The sequence below is a fragment of the Bombus pyrosoma genome, linkage group LG10 (genome assembly GCF_014825855.1).
Source record: "Bombus pyrosoma isolate SC7728 linkage group LG10, ASM1482585v1, whole genome shotgun sequence".
In the NCBI taxonomy this organism is placed as follows: Eukaryota; Metazoa; Arthropoda; class Insecta; order Hymenoptera; family Apidae; genus Bombus; species Bombus pyrosoma.
This window is the reverse complement of record NC_057779.1, coordinates 9,162,017-9,182,089: the sequence shown is the minus strand read 5'-3', so window position 1 is coordinate 9,182,089 and position 20,073 is coordinate 9,162,017. Positions and strand designations below refer to the sequence as shown.

At 48.2% G+C, this 20,073-nt stretch overlaps 1 protein-coding gene across 5 annotated transcripts in view; it reads left to right on the top strand.

Annotated features, from left to right (window-relative positions):
- The window catches only part of LOC122571622 (AF4/FMR2 family member lilli-like), a 35,299-nt gene that overhangs the window by 2,896 nt on the left and 12,330 nt on the right, over positions 1-20,073 (top strand). The window contains exons 1-3 of one of the 5 annotated variants that reach the window (XM_043735608.1): positions 9-914; positions 16,038-16,500; positions 16,724-18,043. In XM_043735608.1, coding sequence (XP_043591543.1) covers positions 842-914; positions 16,038-16,500; positions 16,724-18,043 — 1,856 coding nt within the window. In that variant the 5' untranslated portion in view covers positions 9-841. Of the gene's footprint in view, positions 1-8; positions 915-10,457; positions 14,518-14,568; positions 15,925-16,037; positions 16,501-16,723; positions 18,044-20,073 lie in introns of those variants that run through there. The other 4 variants (XM_043735610.1, XM_043735612.1, XM_043735609.1 and 1 more) reach the window with 4 other exon arrangements.

Genomic DNA, 20,073 nt, shown 5'->3' with positions numbered 1-20,073 from the left:
CTTTTCGAAAATTTGTTCACCTTGGTCGTCTCGTTTCCTTCGAAATTGAAGCGCAACGCATTAGGATTCGTGCCTGGCTGACACGCGCAATTCGATTCGACTCAAGTCGATCAAGACTCGATTCGATTAGATCCAACTCGATACGATCCAATCCGATTGGATCGAACACCATTAGGCTGAATCGATTTAACTCCATCCGATTTGATTCGACCATCCACAGAGTTCTATTTCTCTCTCTCTTTCACACACACATATGCACATACACATACACACACATGTATATGCACATGCATACATACTCCGTTATGCATGCTCTCATTCTCACTCTATCGGTTCTTTCGCTCTTTCGCTTTCTCGCTCTGTCGTTCTTTTCGTCGAGTGCCCTCTTTGTTAGCTCCACTCTGCTCACTGGTCTCCTCTGTGTACATAATGCACACCAGCCTCGCTACCGATCTTAGAACAGTGGTCAACGCGTACACGATCCTAATCGGCAAACGGTGAAATTTGAAGGAACCTTTGAAGGAACTGCGAGTAATAAAATAATTTGTATATCGTTGGGATTTGCAGCGTTTAAACAAGTGTTGGCTGTGTTGTAAACTCCCGTTTATGTCACTTGTTCCGTGAAAGTACAAGCAATCGTGATAGCCAACGAGTTTCTAACCTCGACTGTAGTATTACGAGTATACAAGTGTGACGCGAAAAAAGTAACGCGCGAAGGGACGTTCGATTCGAGATTCGAGTTTCGAAGAGTTGTCGAAGTTTCGAGAACGATCAGACCGAAGATTCGTCCAGCGGAGGAGTTTGGCTTCGCGCGGTACCGACATCAAGGAACGGGAGAGGGATGAAGAGTAGGAAATCCGATGATGAAATTCGTGAAGAAATGGCGAAACATCGACGACACATCAACGAATACGGTGAGCGTACTGATTCGGTGATTTCGCGATCCGTGTTTGATCGATTTAGCGGGTCGGCAGACACTAACGGTTAGCGAGCGATTGGAAACGATTCGCGGTTCGTTGATCGAATAGAATGAAGGAACGTTTGGAGAATAGTTTTGGAGGGAAGGTGACAAAACGGGAATGGAGAGGAAAACAAAAAAAAAAAAGAAAAAAGAAAAGAACAAAGCGAGACTGCACGAGTTTCGAGAGCGTCGGAAAGAATCGGTTAACAACGGGCCGCGGTGGTCCGCGAGTCACTGGAAACCTGGGGCCGATCGTGGGGGATGTATATACGTTGGATATCAGAGTGATAATTCTATTACTGGTGACGATAACGCGATGTACGCGTTAATAACTGTCGTCGTTGCGTTTGCGTTTACGAATCGGCCTACGAGATTTTCGTGAACGGCCATAGATTCGATACGACGCGACGCGACGCGAGGACGCTGAGACTATTCCTCGTCCGTGCTATTCTACTGTTTTTCTTTTTTTTCCCTCTAAAAATTTCGAAATATTTTCGATATAGTTCGGCAATTGACGCTCGACGAACAGCGTATCAGATATACCGATATCGTATATCCTAAACAAGACGACGTAATCCTACCAAGATTTTTTCGTGGAATTTTGAAAATTTGTCCAATGTATTTAGGTATAATCATTCAGGTCGAACGAACCCGAGTAAAGTAGGAAGAAAAAGGGAACGAGGTACGGTTAAGTTCGTAACGCGTATTATTTGCACGTTCGACCATGTTTTTAAAGCCGGTCTGAATATCGGCAAATTTTTTATTTTCCTTCCGTTTTTATGGAAACAGATTTTTCCAGCAAACTTTTCCTATTTTTAATCGACGTCGGCTCTTGGACGGATGCGATACGACGTTCAGAGATACGAGATACGAGATACGTGGCAAACATCGTATTAAAGCCGCAGTAGCAATTGAAATTGGTTGGTAAAGACGAGGATCGTCGTCGAGAGATGGAATTTTTCGAGCGTAAAAGCTGTGAACGCAAAGTTCCAATGTTAGTTTACAGGGTCCAAGTCCAATCCTGTTATCAAAGTTTTTCTACCATACGATGGACGTGTTGCGTCGTCATGGGTCAACGTACGCAACAATAGCGCGATATTAGCTTACTAGCGTTGAAAGTTACACGTTAAATCAATTCGTTGCCGTACAGTTTGCTCGTGTATGTAGGCGTTTTCATAAATTGGAGAAAAAAATTCCAATAGCCCTTCGTGCTCGATAAACGATCCGCGAAAAGAATCAGTTTAGAAGAGACTACCGCGTGTCGCGATATCTCGATAACCGACACGTTATTCGTAGATTATCGGTGCTGTTTAGCCGGTATCGGCACGCAACAGGTAACGACGAGAGAAGAAAGAGGAGGAGAAAAAGGAGGAGGATGCGCTGTATCATGGATGTTCGAAAATGGCCGCTACGATGAAACGCTGCGAATGGTTAGTCGCTAACGCGGTTGAAAAGAATTCCTTTCTCTCGGCTCGCTCCGCCTTAATTCCACCCGTTGTTCGATCAAATCGCTCGTAGTAGCCCTTCGAAAACGGCGGACCGGTCTTTCGAAACGAATCGAAGAATCGATTTCGGTGTACGGATCTCGTTCCTTGGATTTTCGTTGCTTCGATCGACAACACGTCGGTATCCGTTTTTAGTTCTCAGCTTTCAACGATAGGTGGTTATAATTTGGCGGATGCGCGAGAGGACGCTGCATAAAGACGGTACAGTCGTCGATGCAACAACATGGCGCGAATTGCGTAATACGCAAAACCGGACAACGATAACGAGATTCGTTGGAGGAGCGTCTCTTCGAATCCTACAATTCGTTTCTTATTCTATTCGATATGATCTGGCGCGATTATTTCGTTCAGTTTTGTATGCAGGGACCGTCAGAAATTTGATAGACGCACGAGATAGACGGATAGGCGCATATAGGCTTGGCGTGGCGAGTTTTCGTTCTGGTATCGCGATTAGATCGATCTCGTATCAAGATTCGTTGTCGTTAAACGCAACCTTCCTCTTCTCCCATTCAAGAGTCGGCCAAGTAGCGATTACATATCCCATACACCGCGTACCCTATACCCCATACCACGTATCCTATAGCTAGTGCATACCGCATACCGTGTTATTTACGATCCGTTTGGTTGCCTATTGTTTTCGAGTTTCTCGAAACGGTTCGCTCGGTTAGAAATCGTAACTCGCGAACGATCGCGAAATATTCCGAGCTACGTTGCTCGAGTTGCTCGCTTAAACTCGCTACGTATACGTATATGTACTTACTTACTTACTTACTTACGTTTACTGCTTATTCGTTATTCGCCGCTTCCATTGCTATCGAACAGTTCAATTTAAATAGATTCGCTCGTTTATTTTCCATCGCGTATTTTTCACCAACCGTACCGCTACGTTTGCGAGCTGATTTTTACGTGCATACGTAGCGTGTTCAAGGTTACTTGGACTGCCATTAGTCGAAAGAATAAACTAACGCGCCTATATACGTATGCTTGCAACGATTACGAAGGCCGAAACATTAGAAGCCTAGCAGGCTAAAAGACGGACATACGTTTTATTTACTTTAATATCCGTCGCCCGGCGACGTCATCCTTCGTAATAGACTTTGATACTATATATTTGCAAATCGGAAATACAGTTTTTCCTCTAACGATAAGACGAAAAAACGAGCTAGCGTGCTCGTCTTCCTCTGTTCGAGGTCGTCGTATAAAATTTAACAAAACGTGGAAAATCATTGTCCACGCGGAAGGCTGTAACGATCGATCGTAAACCAAAGGATATTCCGGATATCGGAGTAGCACCTGATTTTGTTCGCTCACAACGTCCTAGAAACAATAATTTGTTTCATGCTAATCAACATGGCGCATACGTTACGCTTACGCTTACGTTAACCGTTTCCATCGCGTGCTAAATCGCGTCAAGTCTTCTCGTTCCAGGATACGTCTGTTCGTACAAACCTCGGTCTCCTTAAAATGTTCGTTTCAATTTATTTCATGCTTCTGTCTACATCTTTAACTTATATATGTACATCCATACGTTAACGTTGACACTCCTCTTAATTTTATTATTTTCTACGCCAAAGGGTACACTTTACTTCCAGTTCAAACAAATAAATAAAGATAAAACGAAATAAACTTTCGCGTCCGCTAATTTCGATGCGACGCGATATCCGACGCGCGCCTTGTCTTCTATCTCGACTGCGTGCTAGGTGGAATAATGGTTGTTCCATCGAGCAGCATGTGTATTAGCTACGACATACCTACGAGTTATCTCGCGGTACACTGTTCTTCAATGAAGAAACGTTTGGCATCGTTGTATCGATCCGCCCACTCTCTCTAATTTTGCCTAGTCCAGATCCAAATCCGTGGTCGGGTTTCGAAGCGGTTGAACGGTACGCGATCATCGCGAATCAATAATCCTTTTCGCGTTAGTCTACGTCGTTAGCTGTCTACGTCGAATGTTTCTCTCGTTTTTTAATTGCAGACTCTGCTCTGTGTCTCTCCGGTCTACTTGCCCCTCACCCTCCCTTCGTTTCGTTTCGTATCGTCGCGACGATAATTTCGATCGAATGCATCAATTCGACGTAGCGAGCCATTTTTCGCTTTGCTCTGTGACAAGAAGCAAAAATGAAAAAAAAAAAAAGAATGAGTGAAATCACGATTCGAGTAAGTTGAGAGCCACTGTCGGTGTGCAACTACTCCAGATAAGGTATCGGCCGACCGCCGGTCTGCGATAACGCTTCGCAGCATGACCCAACGTAACGCGCATCGTCCTGCTTAGCCTCGTTTCCTCCTCCCCCGTTGGTCTTGGTCCGCGTTTACTTTCCGCTGCCGCTGCCACCATGACGGCCATCGTCATCGTCATCACCACGATTGCTGCCACCACCACCATCACCATCACCACCACCACCACCACACCACACCACCAGCATTGCCACCGTCACCGTCACCACGGTTGCCACTCCTCGTACTTTCCCGCGGCTCTCCTTCCCGCGTACGCCGTACGCCTGACTCGAAAAACGAATAGCGTAACGTATCGTGTTTGCGTTCGAATTCTTGCCGATTCCTAGTCACGCGTTAGGAATACGTTCTATTCGTTGGAAGACGAGCGTCCATGACCGTTTCGTTCTTCCGAGCTTCGTTTCGCTTCTCCTTTAAACCTTCTCCGTCTGCACACTTTTCTTTTAACATTGCGCATCCAAAACTACACGTTCGCACGTGTTTCAGCCACGTTATTCGTCGCGAGCACGAACGTCGACAGAGAGAACGTCGATCGAGAACCTAGAAATATTTCGTCGTACGGCCACCGATTGCGTTATCGGACTGTCCTCGAGCGCGAGCGCGTGCCCATCGCGATACATCGCGATATTCGGTAACGGCTTTTTCGTCTTCTAGCTGGCGAGTCGAACAGATTTGCCGAGTCGATCGGCTGCGATCCGAGAAGGATCCGTCGAACGTTTGAGAAAGAGGAGGCGGAAGAAGGCTTTTATGGATAAAGGGTGGAGTATACTTTCGGAGTGCAGGAGGGAGAACATGAAAACGATAGAGGCGATAGAGACGATGGAGGTGATAGAAACGCTTACGTATATCGAGCGTCGGAGACACAGCACAATTCCCGGTGATAGGGTAATCTTTCATGGACAGAGATTAGCCAAGGACGCGCAGATAAACCGCGACATTGTTGGCATTCTTTTCTTTCTCTTGCTCCTTTAACATTCCTCCCTTCTCTCCTTCTTCTTCTTCTTCTTCTTCTTCTTCCTCCTCCTCTTCTTCGTCCCGTTTGGCGCCAAGCTGTTCGGCCTACGCTTTCGTTAACTCTGCGAAATGTTTTTGCTCGATCGGGCAATTCTAGCGGATCGTAAGAGAGTGCGGAAGAGAGAAACCGTCGAGGCACGTACACAACACGTTCCTCCGTCGAGAACGCGGTGTGGCCACCTGCGAGCACGTTTATAGGGGTGTGCCTCGCACACGAGTCCTTTGCAAACGCGGTTCTTTTATTGTCACGTTGAAAGAGGCAGCTGAACAATCCTCACGGAGCGTAGGCGAACATGTTCGTTCGTAATCGAGAGACGAAATCGCTGTATTCGTTGCGATCGTCGTCGCGACCGTTTGCCCGATCGTCGAAACGACGATGGGACGATCGGCGATGACAGAGAAAAGAAAAAGAGGTTATTTTCCCACGTACGAAGCGAACAACGGAAACAGAAAGTTGGGGTCAAAGTTGGAACGAGCGAGTGGCGTTTCGTATGGTTGGCAGGTTTGCCGTTTCGTGCCGTACGTGGATGCGGGTGTTATCGCGAGGATGCCGGACGAGTCGGACGCCGTGCGAGTAGGAATCGTTTTCGAACGAGCGGAGAACGGGTTCGGTATGTTGTCGTCTCTGGTTTTCCCGCGGGGAAAACAACGTGCACCGAGCCGCGTGTCCCTTAGGAACGCGAACACCGCCCCGAAAACGCCCCCATCGAGTTGTACGGCCGGTTATCTACGCGTACCAGACGCGCGAGATCGGTTCATCGGTTTCGTACGTTCAAACTTGCCAACCCTCCCGACTGAAAGCGGCTCGTCCTAATTCCACGAGTTTGTTTCCTCTTGCTTCTCCCTTTTCTTTCTCTTCCACGAACTGTCCTATATTTTCGCCGTTCTTGATCCTTTGCTCGTTCTACGACTTCTACGATCGGTATCTCTCAACGATACATCGGCGATCGCGCGTCGTACGAATGTGAACGACAGAACGGGCCCATCAGAAATCCGCCAACTGGATATCCGTGAACCGTCATTCGCGAACCTTTTCCTGCGGCGAATGTCGCGATACCAAAGTGCCCGACGAACTAATGCCATCTGTTACTCGCGGTTCGAACGATTTCAACTACTAGTTCGTAGCTGCGGTAAAATTATCGAAATCGGCACTCTTACGCCAACAGATTGCCGGATGACCACGCGTTTTCCGCGAATCACGCTGTTTTTCCCAAGCAGAGCCTTCCCCAGACACAGTGAAAGTCAGATAATTGACCGTAGATTATAGAGAATCACGGTGTTGGTGTGAGGCTGCCTTAACCTTTGCCTAGTTAAACCCTTGATAATGCGCAACTCCGCTTCATCACGGAGAGACTCATGGAGCAACGTCGTTGCATCCGTTCCCTGTACCTTTGGCATTCTGTAAACGTAGTGAAAGACCTAGCAGACGTTCCACTCTTGTCACGCGGTCTTGGAAAAGATCTCCATAACCGTAATGAAAGCGCCTCTGGAGAAGCGATCGCGGTTATTTCCGGTGAAACCGAAATTCGCTCCGTCGAACAAATTTTCTGCCTTACGTGGAGTTCGTCGGAAACGACAGCGTGGCACGACGCCAAGCACGCACGACGTAACGCGTGTCAGGAATTTTTGCTCTTTCGAATTTTCGAAAGGAACGTGAGAAATGAATGATCGCAGCGTGTAAACCGATGGTAATCCGATGAAACAGGACAGTGAAATAATAAAGAGACAAATATTTGCGGTTGTTCTTTCGGAAAGCTTAGTCGGTCGTCTGGCTGGACGAAAAACTGCACGCGCGACCACGTATCCGTAGTTTACGCGCGGCTTTGTTACTCAAACGTTACATCCTTTGTCGGACAGAGAAAGAAAGAGAGAGAGAGAGGGAGAGAGAGAAAGATCTCTGTCTCTGGCTGGAGTAAGAACACGGAAGTGAGGAAGGGTCGAGGAAAAACAAAGGATGTTTTCTGCCCATCGGCTAATCCCTGTGGGATTCCAAGCAGGGACGATCCGCGATTCTCCAGTGCAACAACTTTCCTTCTCTCATCGCACGTATCTACAATACGCTCGTATGTTTGGAGGATTAATTTTGTTAATTACCGAGTCGGAATTGCGCGATTCAACGACGCAGCGTGACGCGACGTGACGAGACGCGATACGACGTCACGCGACGCTAAGTTTATCGTTGGAACGTTGATTCATTGTTTGCGCGGCAACAATCGACCATCGGCGACCAAGAAACGAGGCGTTTTGTCTTCCGTCTTTTCGCGGAAAGAAACTCGCACATATCGGGTGGTGGTGAAACGATTTAAAGCTCGGCAAGCTGAAAAGGGTAACGGGAACCGTTCTTTCTCCCCTGGTCTCGTCCCGGGCATCGAACGACCGCTCGCTCCTTCTCTACGTTTCTTTCTCTTCCCTTGACAAACGTAGATTTTGTTATCGCTCGGGGACAGGAGTCCGGCAGTGAAACCGGATGTCCGCCCGCGCGCAGGATGTGACGTCAAAACTGCTGCTCGATGGCAGCAGACCGGCGAATACCGTAAACCTACCCACCCGTCCGCCTCTTGCCTGCTTGCCTGTTAGCCTGCTTGCCTGCCGCTTTGCTTGCCGCCTTGCTTGCTTGCTTTGCCTGTGCTTTGCCTGCCTGCCTGCCTGCCTGCCTGTTTGCCTGCTACGCAAACAATTTTTCGCCCACCTCACATTCTCATTCCTTCACCTACGACGTCGGTTATATACCAATCTTTTTTTATTACTATCATCCCTGTTCCGTTTATCCTTGTTGCATTTCTATTTCCATTGTTTCCTAGTCGTTCCAGTTGTCGTTCTTTCTTATTACGTTCGTGTAATTGTCGTAATTGGTGTAATTAAAAGCTATTGGCAGATATGAACGAAGAAGAACGCGTTTCCATGAAATTCAAAACGTAAACAAGCATATGGACGATCCGAGAGGACGCATTGCTTCAACCCTGGTTTTTCGACTTGACCGTAAACACGCGCGGCCCCCCGTTTGCACAAAGACAAAGGAGTACCGTTTTCTAAACTGGCCCGTACGGATCCAGTTCGCCCAAGCAAGAAGACCACGAAACCCGACTATTTGTTTATTTTGACGGCTCGTTGCTATCCTTCGAAACGCAGATCGCGAGGGAAGCCGTTCGCGCGATAAGATCCTGCACGTCGCCTCGATATTCGCCAACTTGATTTCGAGATACGATTTATCTTTATCTTATTACGAGCACGTAATTGAGAAAAATCGGCGATCGACGTTTGCTTCGAACGACTAAGTCTAAACCAATCAACCGTTTCTTATTCACAGCTGCGGGCGAACGCTAGAAAATTAACTCGAAAATCCTCCCCGTCTTAATACCCCATTACCGTCTCGATGTGAATATAGTGGAGCACTGCTGACGACCTTCGACCTTTCGACGACTGATTTATTAGCGCTGCGCTCCCTCTGCGTCTTCACGCACTTGTTTCCTTCTCGCTCTGCCTCCTTTTCTCTCTTTCTGCCTCGCTAACTCCCATTCTCTCGTTAGCTATGTGGCTCGCCGGCTATATACATAACTCACTCGCCCCGAGCGTGTATGTATGTAACGTATAATGTATATGTTTCATCTTCTGTTCGAATGCTCGCTCCCATCGTTGCCGTGAACTCGATCCAACGAAATTATATTTAAACCGGGCAGATCAGTGGGTCGATACGCGTCGATCTCCGCGCTTATTATGCACAATGTTTGCTGTAAATACGTAGTTTTGTAAATAAAGCTCTTTTGCAAGCGGAAATTACTCGTTTTACTTTATTCGCAAATATGTTTCAAGAAAGTATTGCGCCGCGTCACATTTTTATCGATATCTTCGATCGATTTCTGAATGAAGAAGACGCAACTACGTTTTCAACGCAAAGATTATACGCAATACGAATATTTCTACGATCGAGATATAACGCCGAGCGAACTTGATAACTTACCGTCCGTCGACGAAGATTACTAACTTTCGGAAACGAATTCAACGGTGATGAAATTTCCCAAATTTTGCTTCTTCCTCCAATCGTTGATACAACGTTCGATACTCGTTGCCAGACACAGTGCACATCCTATGCCTTTCATAACTACGACGTAGCGCCAAGTAATCTTAAATCTTCCGGCATTGAGTAACGGAAGAGAACCTAGTAGGTGTACATCATAGATCGCTGATTTGCCGAATGTCCAGATGGACAAATTCTAAAGTACAAATTAAATAATAAAAAAAAAAAAAAAATAAAATTCCTAGGTCGCTGAGAAATTAGTCTCTTCTACACGGTAGCACTTCACCACTTAGGGCTATTTTAACCGAATCGAATTGCCTGTCTCGTTAACTCTGGGCATCGCTATTCCATCTACTTAGGTAATCCTCATTATCGTTAGAACATCTCTTAAAGCGTTCGTTAGTGGCGGACGGAAGAAGGCTTATGTAATGAGAGTTGGGAAAAGACAGGGTAATTTTACAAAATCGATTTATACAATTTATCAAGACGAAAGAATAAATATAACACGTTTATTACTACAGAATTACTATATTACCACAGAATGGATAAGTGTTATCAACGTGGTAAACAGTCGTTAATATACAACTTACTAAGATTCATAGCGTATCAATTTCAAAGTGTTGTTTATCTTGGCTTAGTTAAATATACTTTTAGCTTTCATATTTATCGCGAATTTTAAACCTCCGTGCAACGTCTTTCTCTTTTTTTACTCTTCGTGCCGTATATATATTTGCGCGTGTAATTTATCTTTCTCCGCATCGAATCTTTAACCTATCTTAAACCAACTGGTTTAGCTGGTTAATAACGACGATAATAATAATAATAATAATAATAATTTTCAAGATGCCGGTAGTAATTCGGTGTCACGATCGAAGTCGAAACGAACCAGTCCGCTTTCCGATCGACGTTGCTTTATCCGAAGAAAGGTAATACGCGTACGCTAACAAGTTCGCGTAGAAGGCTACTTTTCTTACGTAACTTCGTGCGGTTGACCGTCACTGTGTCCGTTCCACCGTCGCATCGATAACGACTTACGTTAACGTTTACGTTGATGCGCTAAAAGTGGCGCTTAGCCACTTGGTTCGGAGCCGAAGAAAAAGAAGGAGGAAAAAAAGTAAGAGGAAAAAATATCGTAGGGCGAGCGTGCTTTAGTCAAGGGTAAAGGAACGAAAGAGCAAGGGGAGGTAGGAGCATGTCCCATAGCGCGATCGGTTCCCTTCTCGTGTTACGCCACGCAGTCTGTGTTTCGTTGTTTCGCGGCTCGTGACGGCTGACATGTATCACGAGAGCCTCACGAAAGAAACGGACTTGCGTAAATTTCGATGGATGCCTCGGTGAAAAGCTTTTACCGAAAGAGAATTCCCGATGCCTGTATTTACGTCGTTGTCGAATTTCGTCTCGTTTAGTTTTGTTTCGTTCGTGGAACGAGGCTGCGAACATATCGCGTAAAATAGAAAAGAAAGTTGAAATTTATTGTTTAGTTATTTAAATTTACTATGGCAGTATCGCGTCGTTTACTAGCATAGACTATAGTCCGATTATACGAGTGCACGCGTGGAAATGAAATAAACATACGTTAAAGAAATACAAATGCGATTCCACGCTACAGGTCGGCGCAAGATACACTTAAACGAAGTATTTTTAGCGAAAGAGACGAAGCGGTCAGCGTAGCAATTTGCATAATTAAGGATACGGTACAACGGGTCCAAACAACCGTACCTTGAACGTATATCGCTGACATAAAAAAAGGTTATACGGGTAACAGCATTTGGTACAGAGAGAAGTCGACGTACGTTAATGAACAAACGATCAACGATCGATGGAAAGTGACATATGGAACGGGAATTGCGATTGGAATTACGACCTTTACAACGGTTCCTGATGCGTTTCTCAAAAGACGAGCAGCGTCGCGCAACAACTCGAGTAAAAGTAGACGAGCGAGTAAACCGCAAATACGACCGATACAGCTACTGCAGGCATAGTTGATCCTGTACAGAAGCGTGCGGAACAATGGAACATTTAATAATGGAATAATGGAATAATGGAAAAACGGACGTGGAAAATTTCTTGGCAGCCTGTGTAGTTGTTTACGATGTCACAGGCAAGCGTAACGTCGGCCATGAATCTACGTCGTTGGAACGTAAAAGATCCGAGGGATGTTAAGAAATAAAAATTGAAATCGATGCGAAATTTATGTGGCGATCCTCGTTTTTCTTCTCTTCTCTTTCCTTATCGTAACGCGTGGACTTTACCGAGAGTTGCGAGTTGCACGCTCTTCTCCGAAACAAATATGTCATTTTTTATCAAGATGAACGAGCGTGGGGGTCGCGTGGACGGAGTAGCAGTAAAGTCGCGCCGATCGCTGCGCTCGCGTTCTCGTGTCTCGCTAAAGTCTATTTTCTTAATTTATAGATACGCGGTCGTAATTGGCAGCTTTCAAGATTCATAAACGTTTTTTCCCTTTTCGGGACGTTGGTCCGATAGGCTGGTCGGAAAGTTAATGGGGCTAAACGAATACGAGACCGAGGATAGAGCCGTGTTCGACCATATTTTGGTAAAAAACACGACAGAAACTCGATACCTAGCATACTCGTAGCCGCGTCCTATTAGCTTCGAACGGATTCGACTTGGTCGCAACTCGACCGTTCCCAACGATCGCGACGCTATATATCTCTATATAACCAAATAGATGCGCGCCACGTTTCTTTTTACGATCGCGTATTCGTCAGGCGCAGAGAAACGCGAAACACGTAGCTTCTTGCCTGTACTTATACCGTGCCAATACTTGGATGATCGTCGATCGTCGATTCGTTTTCACGTATCGTTCGTAGGTTCGTAGTTTCTAAGTTCATATTCGTTTTATCGTGGTTCGCCCTTCTGTGAACTCGTTGCAAAGATGGTCGGCATTGTTTCCTTGTTTGGAGACGCCGTTAACGATTCTAACCGCTACGTTTCTCTTTTATTCTCTCTTTCCTCTTTCGAAGGGCGAGCAGTCCGCTGCAATATTTGCTTTCCTTCCTTTCTTCCTCGCCTGCTTTTTCTTTTCTTTTCTTTTATTTCCTTTTCTTTTCCTTTCTTGCATCGCGTACGGATCCTTCTCGGTACGGGTAGGTCGTGCGTGGACGCGCCTTCTTTTTACACCGTTCCAGGTACAGCGTTGGATACACGTCCGTCAACTCTACCATGGCAAAAGCTAATCGCGCGTCGCATTCTCCCTCTTCCTGGTCCCACGAGCGCAATTCTAAATTATCGCAGATTTACAACTACGGATCTACGATTTGACAAGCTTATTTTTTAACGACAGATACAGATGCACCAGTCGAGATACAGAAACGAAGAACCGCTGAGATAAACGAGGGTTACCGACCGCCTCCGTTCCTCTACCACCGTCGTGCATGTACTTACTTACACATATTCACGTACTCTAAAACCCTCTCTCCATCCCCTCAGCTCGATGCGATATCTATCTATCCACTGGTTCAATTGGAAAACTCCTTCGGATCGAGGATATCTCGATCGGGCCTGGTAGAATCACCGTTTCGCGAAAACCTATGCCGTAATTGCCCGTAATTGCCCCTAATTACCCGTAATGGTCGTGTGTGCCGTGCTATTTTGTATTTCAGTCTCTGTTTTACTTCGAACGATATCCGCGTCGTTACGGCAGGACGAAGTAAACAAAGCAGTTATTTAAAGCCCGAGATTCTCCGTTCGGTCAAGTCGAAAACACCTAGCCGGGTTTTCTGTCGAACAGGTCACGACGAGAACGTATACCGGTCGATTGGCGTCGAACGTAAAGCTGGACGATCGAGATCTGTCCGCGTAAGGAACGTTCGGTCTTTGTACAATGGCGTTGTTGTTCTATCGCGGAACATACCCGTCGTTGCTGCTCTACTTGAAACGCGCCACCATTCCACGCTATTCTACTTTGTTCTATTCAATTTCGCGTCGAACCACGGTTTCAGAAGGGAGGTCCACGCTAGCCTTAGCTAATCGTTCGTCTTGTTGTTCCGCAGCGACTGTACCGCATCGATGCTTACGTATATCATCCTCTTCTTGTATATCTAGCCGTAAAAAGGGATCGATGAGTCGAAACAAAGTTATTCTATCGCATCGTAAAGTGTATTCTCGGAGGAAGCGGCGAGATCATGGGAAAGGGATAAAGGAAGGAAAGAAGGGAAAATAAGAGCGGAGAAGATGGGAGGAAAAGGATAGGGTGAGAAGGAGGGAGCGAGAAACGGGGAGAGGATGAAGAAGGTCGAGATAAAGGGACTATTCAATCTCTGAAAATCTCGTCGTAAACCGCATCGATGTGCGCCGTCTTGCTCGTCTACGTTGCGGATAACAGTGAACGTTTTTATGGGGCCAAGAAGATAAGAGCAACCTCTGCCCCCGTTGTACAAAACATCTTCCGCTCGGCCAACGGAATCTCTTTCCTCGCTACCACTTCTATGGGGAACGTTAACCTCGTTTCTTTGGCTGAGAGCATTGTAAGAACCGCGCAGCGAAAGAACGATGAAATATTCGACGGCTCTCGGCTAAGATTTACGACGCGCCTATGTATAACGCAAGGGTGGTCTCTCGTAGTCTTTTCGCGTACGCGTGTAACGAGCCAATACTCGGTAACGAACTCGCTCACAGCCGCTGGCTCAACGATAAAAGGACGAGATGGAGGGAAAGAAACAATGTCGGAGAGATCGATCGATCGATCTGGTTTTCGAGATACGCGTTCTTTGCTTTAGAAGGGCGACGTTGATTCCACGCAGCAACTCTACCAGCAATTAATGGAACAGGTGAGACGGGCAACAGGATGGGACAGCGATAGGTTCGTGACCGATATGGTGCGATTTGGTTTCGCAACGCGAGCGAGAAAGAGGTTTCTCGGTGGTTCGCGCGGCGTCGTATATTTTCTTCGTGCAGAGTGATTAATCGGGGTCGTGACTTTTGCGTCTTCGCAACTCCGCGCTCCTACACGATCTCTCATTGACGCGACTAGACTCGATTCGATTCGATCCGATCCGATCGTAGCCGATTCGAACACGCAATAACGGAGTTTCGTTATCGACTCGTCAACTCCATTATTCCAAACATCGCTTCGTCTTTGAACTCTTAGCGAAAAATATATAAACACTTTTTCGATAGAATTGGCGAGTCGCGGTGGAACGGAGCAACGTCAGATAATCCAGCGAACCTGACCTTTCCAATTCGATTAACTAGCGTCAATAAGGTCGGTTGAATGTTAACCGACGACACAGGGCTTTCGAGCAAAGATACCGCACACAGATACGTTTCGATCGTTTACGAAGACTGTGTTGCCTTTCCTCTCAAAACTACGTACGTAGATATTCGTACCTTTGCATTCGCCTGTGTTTTATGCTTCCGTTACCGTATCTATCCGCCTCCGCCTCCGATACTTTTGTCACCGCCTCCGCCTCCGTGGATGCCCTCTCCTCTCATCTTCTTTCAGCTTTCCATCGTTTTCGTCTTTTCTCTACTCCTTTCCTCTCGATCCTCCAATCGCTGTTTCAACCCCCTCTGTGAATTTCCCTCTTTTGTCTCTGGTTCGAACGTAGCGATCGTAGAAACTTCATCGTTTTTTTTCCGATCGTACACGTGTACCGTCCTCGATAAGGACGATGCATCTCGATAAGACGAGGTTGTACGTACAGGGACAGCCGGTAAACGGTGTTCCCTGCGAAGCCGATCGACAGAGAACGAAGACGAAGGAAAGTAGAGAGAAAAAGAAAAGAACTCGATCGAAGAATATTTCGTCTACCCGTTGGTTATCGTACAGGGTAGCATAGTAGAACCGAGGTTCAATTCTCTTTCTTTTTCTCGGAAGAGAACGGAGAACCATCGGCACCTGGTCAGGCGTGTCGGCTAGTTTTCCGTTTTCCAGCTGAGAAATATAAAGACCGATGCCAAGCGCAAACGCGTAAAATCATATATACGAGGAGAATGTGAGCGAGTTTGCACGATCGCTAACGAGCTACAGATAACGACGACGAATGGTTATTTTTGTACCGTAGCGGTTAGCAACAGTTTGTTGGCGTGTGTCATCGAAACGCCTCGAGCAGCACATTTTCCATCTAATCGATCGATCGTGTATCGGTTGGCAGGTTTTCGTTGTGCCGCGATTACTATGATACGTGGCGGCGGCGACGCTGTTACGTGGTCCGTAAGATGGATAGCGGACGCTGGTACGATTTGGCGAAATCGACGATGCTTTGGACGATCGGAGAGATCGAGCCTCGTCGTTCGCTCGGTCGATCGATCGTTTGGTTTAGACGATCCTTTGCATTGGTGTTGACAGAGTTGACGGAATACATGGACGAGACGGCGGCGGACTACGGCACTGAAAGGAAGACGAGATGCGTGAAAGCGGTCGGGGAGAGCGTGGAAGGTTACGACGACCAAGGATCGATCAGGCTGATGCGAATCGAGAGCGGGAGATCGGTAGCCGCGCAACTTTTTCGACAACAGCAACAACTGGACGACCAGGAGAGGGAACGGCAAAGGCAACGACAACGGCAACCGCAACCGCAACGCCACCAACAGTTACCTTACGAAAAGCATGGAACCGAAGAAGGCGGGGACATGGTAGGCGGGCTGGAGGCGGGACAGCAGGAAATTGAAAATGGCGCGGTCGAAGAGGCGAGTAACGCCGAACCGGTGGTTACGATTCTCGTCTCGACGGAACAGGAAAACGACGTCGACGCCGCTTACGGCGTGCACTCGCTCAACTTCGTCAGCCAGGATTCCGACGTCGGAGAAAGGTGAGCAGTTGGGTATCTAGGCGCGTTCGACCACGAATGGGGGCGCAGGTCTTGGGCGAATCGTTTCGACGCGTTACGTTACACGCTCGGTCGAGTAATCGCGTTCAACGATCCGTCCTTGATCTCGAAGCGACGAAATCGAGCGATATAAGCAAGCGGAATCGTTTTCGCTCGCCGAGCGAAACACGAAATATTAACGAATTATCGTGTGTCGGTTGTCAAGGGGTTATCGCGATCAGAATTCGGGCGAGTACGGGGGCGGCGATTCCTCGAAACAGGAGGAGCAGCAACAACAGCAACAGGTCTGCCAACCCCTTCACCAGCAGCATCACCAACAACAGCAGCGTAGGCAGCCGCAGCCGCAGCAGGACCACCACCTCCACAACCCCCACTACGATTACGACCACGACCACCACCACCACCACCACCACCAACACCATCGGTCGGAGTACGTTCAACTAGGGGCGAGAGAAGTATCGGTTACCGAGGGTGGGGATAACGGACGGTCGGGCGAGGTCTGCGCGTTGTCGGAGGAAAATCGGGCCGGCAGTCACGCGCTTCGCTCTACCATGCATCGTTATGGTAGCGAGTCGCTCTCGCCGACCGCGACCGATCACCACCACCACCAGCACCATCACCACCACCACTCTCAGCGCCACCACCATCAACAGCACCATCATCACCAACAGCAGCAGCAGCAGCAGCACTTACAATCGGACGCGACCCAACAAAGTGTGGTGCTCTCTTCGGCAAGTCATCGTCACTTGGAGGAACAAGAGTCACAGTCGCACTCGCATTCGCTCTCGCACTCGCACTCGCACTCGCAATCGCAATCGGTGCCGCATCAAGAGACGGACGAGGATACGGAGAGAACGAGTGGAATTACCGCAGCCATGAGAGGCGCTCGTGGAGATTTTACCCTTGGTATGCTGTTTCCGAATCTCAGCACCGCCGGTGCGACCAGTTCGGCCAGCGACGTCGGTGCGAACGACGGCCATCAGCAACAGCACGGTCACCATCATCATCATCATCATCATCACTTGGAAGAGGTGTTGCCGGATGCCGCGTACCTCCAACATCAGATACGTGCAAGCGGAGGCGGAGGAGGTACCGGTAACGGTAACAACGGCGGTGCAGATGGCGGGGGCGGAGGTGGCTGTGGCGCGGAGGGTAATAGTGGCGGTGGTACTGGCAGCGGCGGCGGAGGTTCACCGACTCTCCGAACCGGCAGTTCACCGGGTTCCAGTCGCAGTCCGCACGACGATCAACAACTGTCGTCGCCACACCGTCAAGGACAATCGGAGGGAGGAGGATACAGCCCGAGCGAGCATGGTAGGCAATCGTACGCTCACTTGACCGCTATGCAGCCGCCGTCTTCGGTTCAGGCCAACCACGGTCTCGGCCAGGACACCAGCGATCGCGTATCCGATCAGCTGTACATGGACTCGATATACGCTCATCACACGGTAGGAACGCCTCATCATCATCAAGATCACGAGGCAGGTTCGTCGACGCCGCACTCGCCTACAGGCCCGCTTTCCAGGTTAGTAGCGGTACGCTCTATGTTTTTCCGTTCGTTCGACCAACGACGACAGCGCGGCACGACCGGCCCTGTCGTTCCATCCAGACGTTACGCCGTTCGATCGTTAAATCGAGAAATCGCGAGGTCCCATCTGGCGATGCGTTGCTGCGCCGCAACACAGACGCAAGAACCGCGCGTGGTCGTAGGACGTGAATACCCGCTCGAAGGTTTACCGTTCGCAAGAGTATTTACACGGCGGCTTATGGGATGCACGCTTCGTGTTTCCTCGAGTATTGTATACGTAGGCGATACAAAACCAAAAATAAAGCTGAACCGACGATGGAATACAGTGTGACGCCTCGCCGGCCCTATGCTAACAGTTTTGTGAAAATGAACACAACGTCCTTTGGTGTTTGCCGATGATTCGTCCAGGCACGAGCCGCCGTTGCCGTCACCGCTCGTCCTCCGAACGTTTTTTTCCATCGATCGTTTTACGTCCGCTTGAATTTTGCAACGTGCGCGGCGCGACCGTATCGTTGTTCCTCTTTTGTCCGCGGATCGGCGAAAAATTCGCACGCCTCGACGCGAGTCTCGCGACTCGAGTACGGCATAGGATTTGTACCAGAACCGGGGCTCCTCGGTCTCTTCACGCTGCCGCGATAAGAGTTTATTGACTCCGATAGAAACGATTCTTCGATCGCGCGCGTTGTCCGTGTCTCGCGCGTCGGCAGAACGAAACGTTATCGGCAGCCGCGTCGATTACGCGCATTGCATTTTCCGATTCGTCGATGCTCGCCGATTCGAAATCTCGTGGGCTCGGTTTCACAGCGTATACGCATGCGTAGCACGCGCCCCAGCTCCTTGGCCATTTTCGTGTTTGTCGATTTCCTCATGCTGTGTGCGCGTGCACAGGGGCCACGACCTTCGAATTTAGATATCGAAAGTTCGGGTGCAGAGGACAATCCGTGCTTTTCGTTTCTCTTTTTGCGGGATATATCTCGTTGCCGTGATTATACCGCTCTAATTGTAAGATCCGAGATGATGTAAAGTCTCCTCTTCGTTTACTGTCCACGATCTCGTAACCCCGTTGTCCTTCTCTCCTCTTCTCGATCCTCTCTGCAGGCCACCCGAGAAAGCACGTTACTCGTTCGTTACTCATTCGTTACTCGTTCGTTACTCATTCGTTACTCATTCGTTACTCGTTCGTCACTCGTTTGTTATTACTTCGTTATTAGTTCGTTACTCGTTCGTTACTCGTTCGTTACTCGCTAGTTACTCGCTAGTTACTCGCTAGTTACTCGTTCGTTATTCGTTCGTACGTAATTCGTTCGACACGTTGCAGCATAGGTATAGTCGGGAAGGAAAAAAAGACGCGTACGTAATGTGTAAGCAACTAGTAATCGTTGATCTTTGACGCAAAGTTCGTCATCGTGAATCATCGTGCAGGGTTTACAGTCCGACAGAGTCGTACCCATCGCGTTCCGAGAAACCTTTTGGTATCGTGTGACATGACGACGGCGACAGACTCGAGAAAGAACGCGTTCTTGCGTCCGAGGATCGAGAGGGTGGGGCAGACGTACGACGCGCGATATACGTCGTTCGTAAGTGGTAGTAGTTCTTGGTCGTTCAAACTGTCGTGGTAAACGAAATAGACGAGAAAAACGGGCAGATCGAAACAACGAAGGACGCGACGAAGGAGCGACGTGAAGCAGTGGTGAATGTTTTTACTCGAGCGGTACGAACGCGATCGATCCTCGTGAATGAAAGTAACTCGAGACGGCTACTCGCGGCTCTTCCTTTTTTTTTTTTTCTTTTCAAGCTTTTCTTCGCGCAACGCGAGACGCGGTTCGTTGGCAGAATTATCACGCTCGCGACGTCGCGTCGCTGACGATAGTTATCAATGGCACGATCGTTTCGTGCAAGTACCTGCACGTGCGGTTACTTACTACGAGTAGTAGGATAGGCAGCTTCGTTATCCGTATCGTAGCCTTTCGTCGACACGCCGCTTCTCCAACGTAAGCTGGCTCGTAGGGGAAGACTAGGAAGAAACG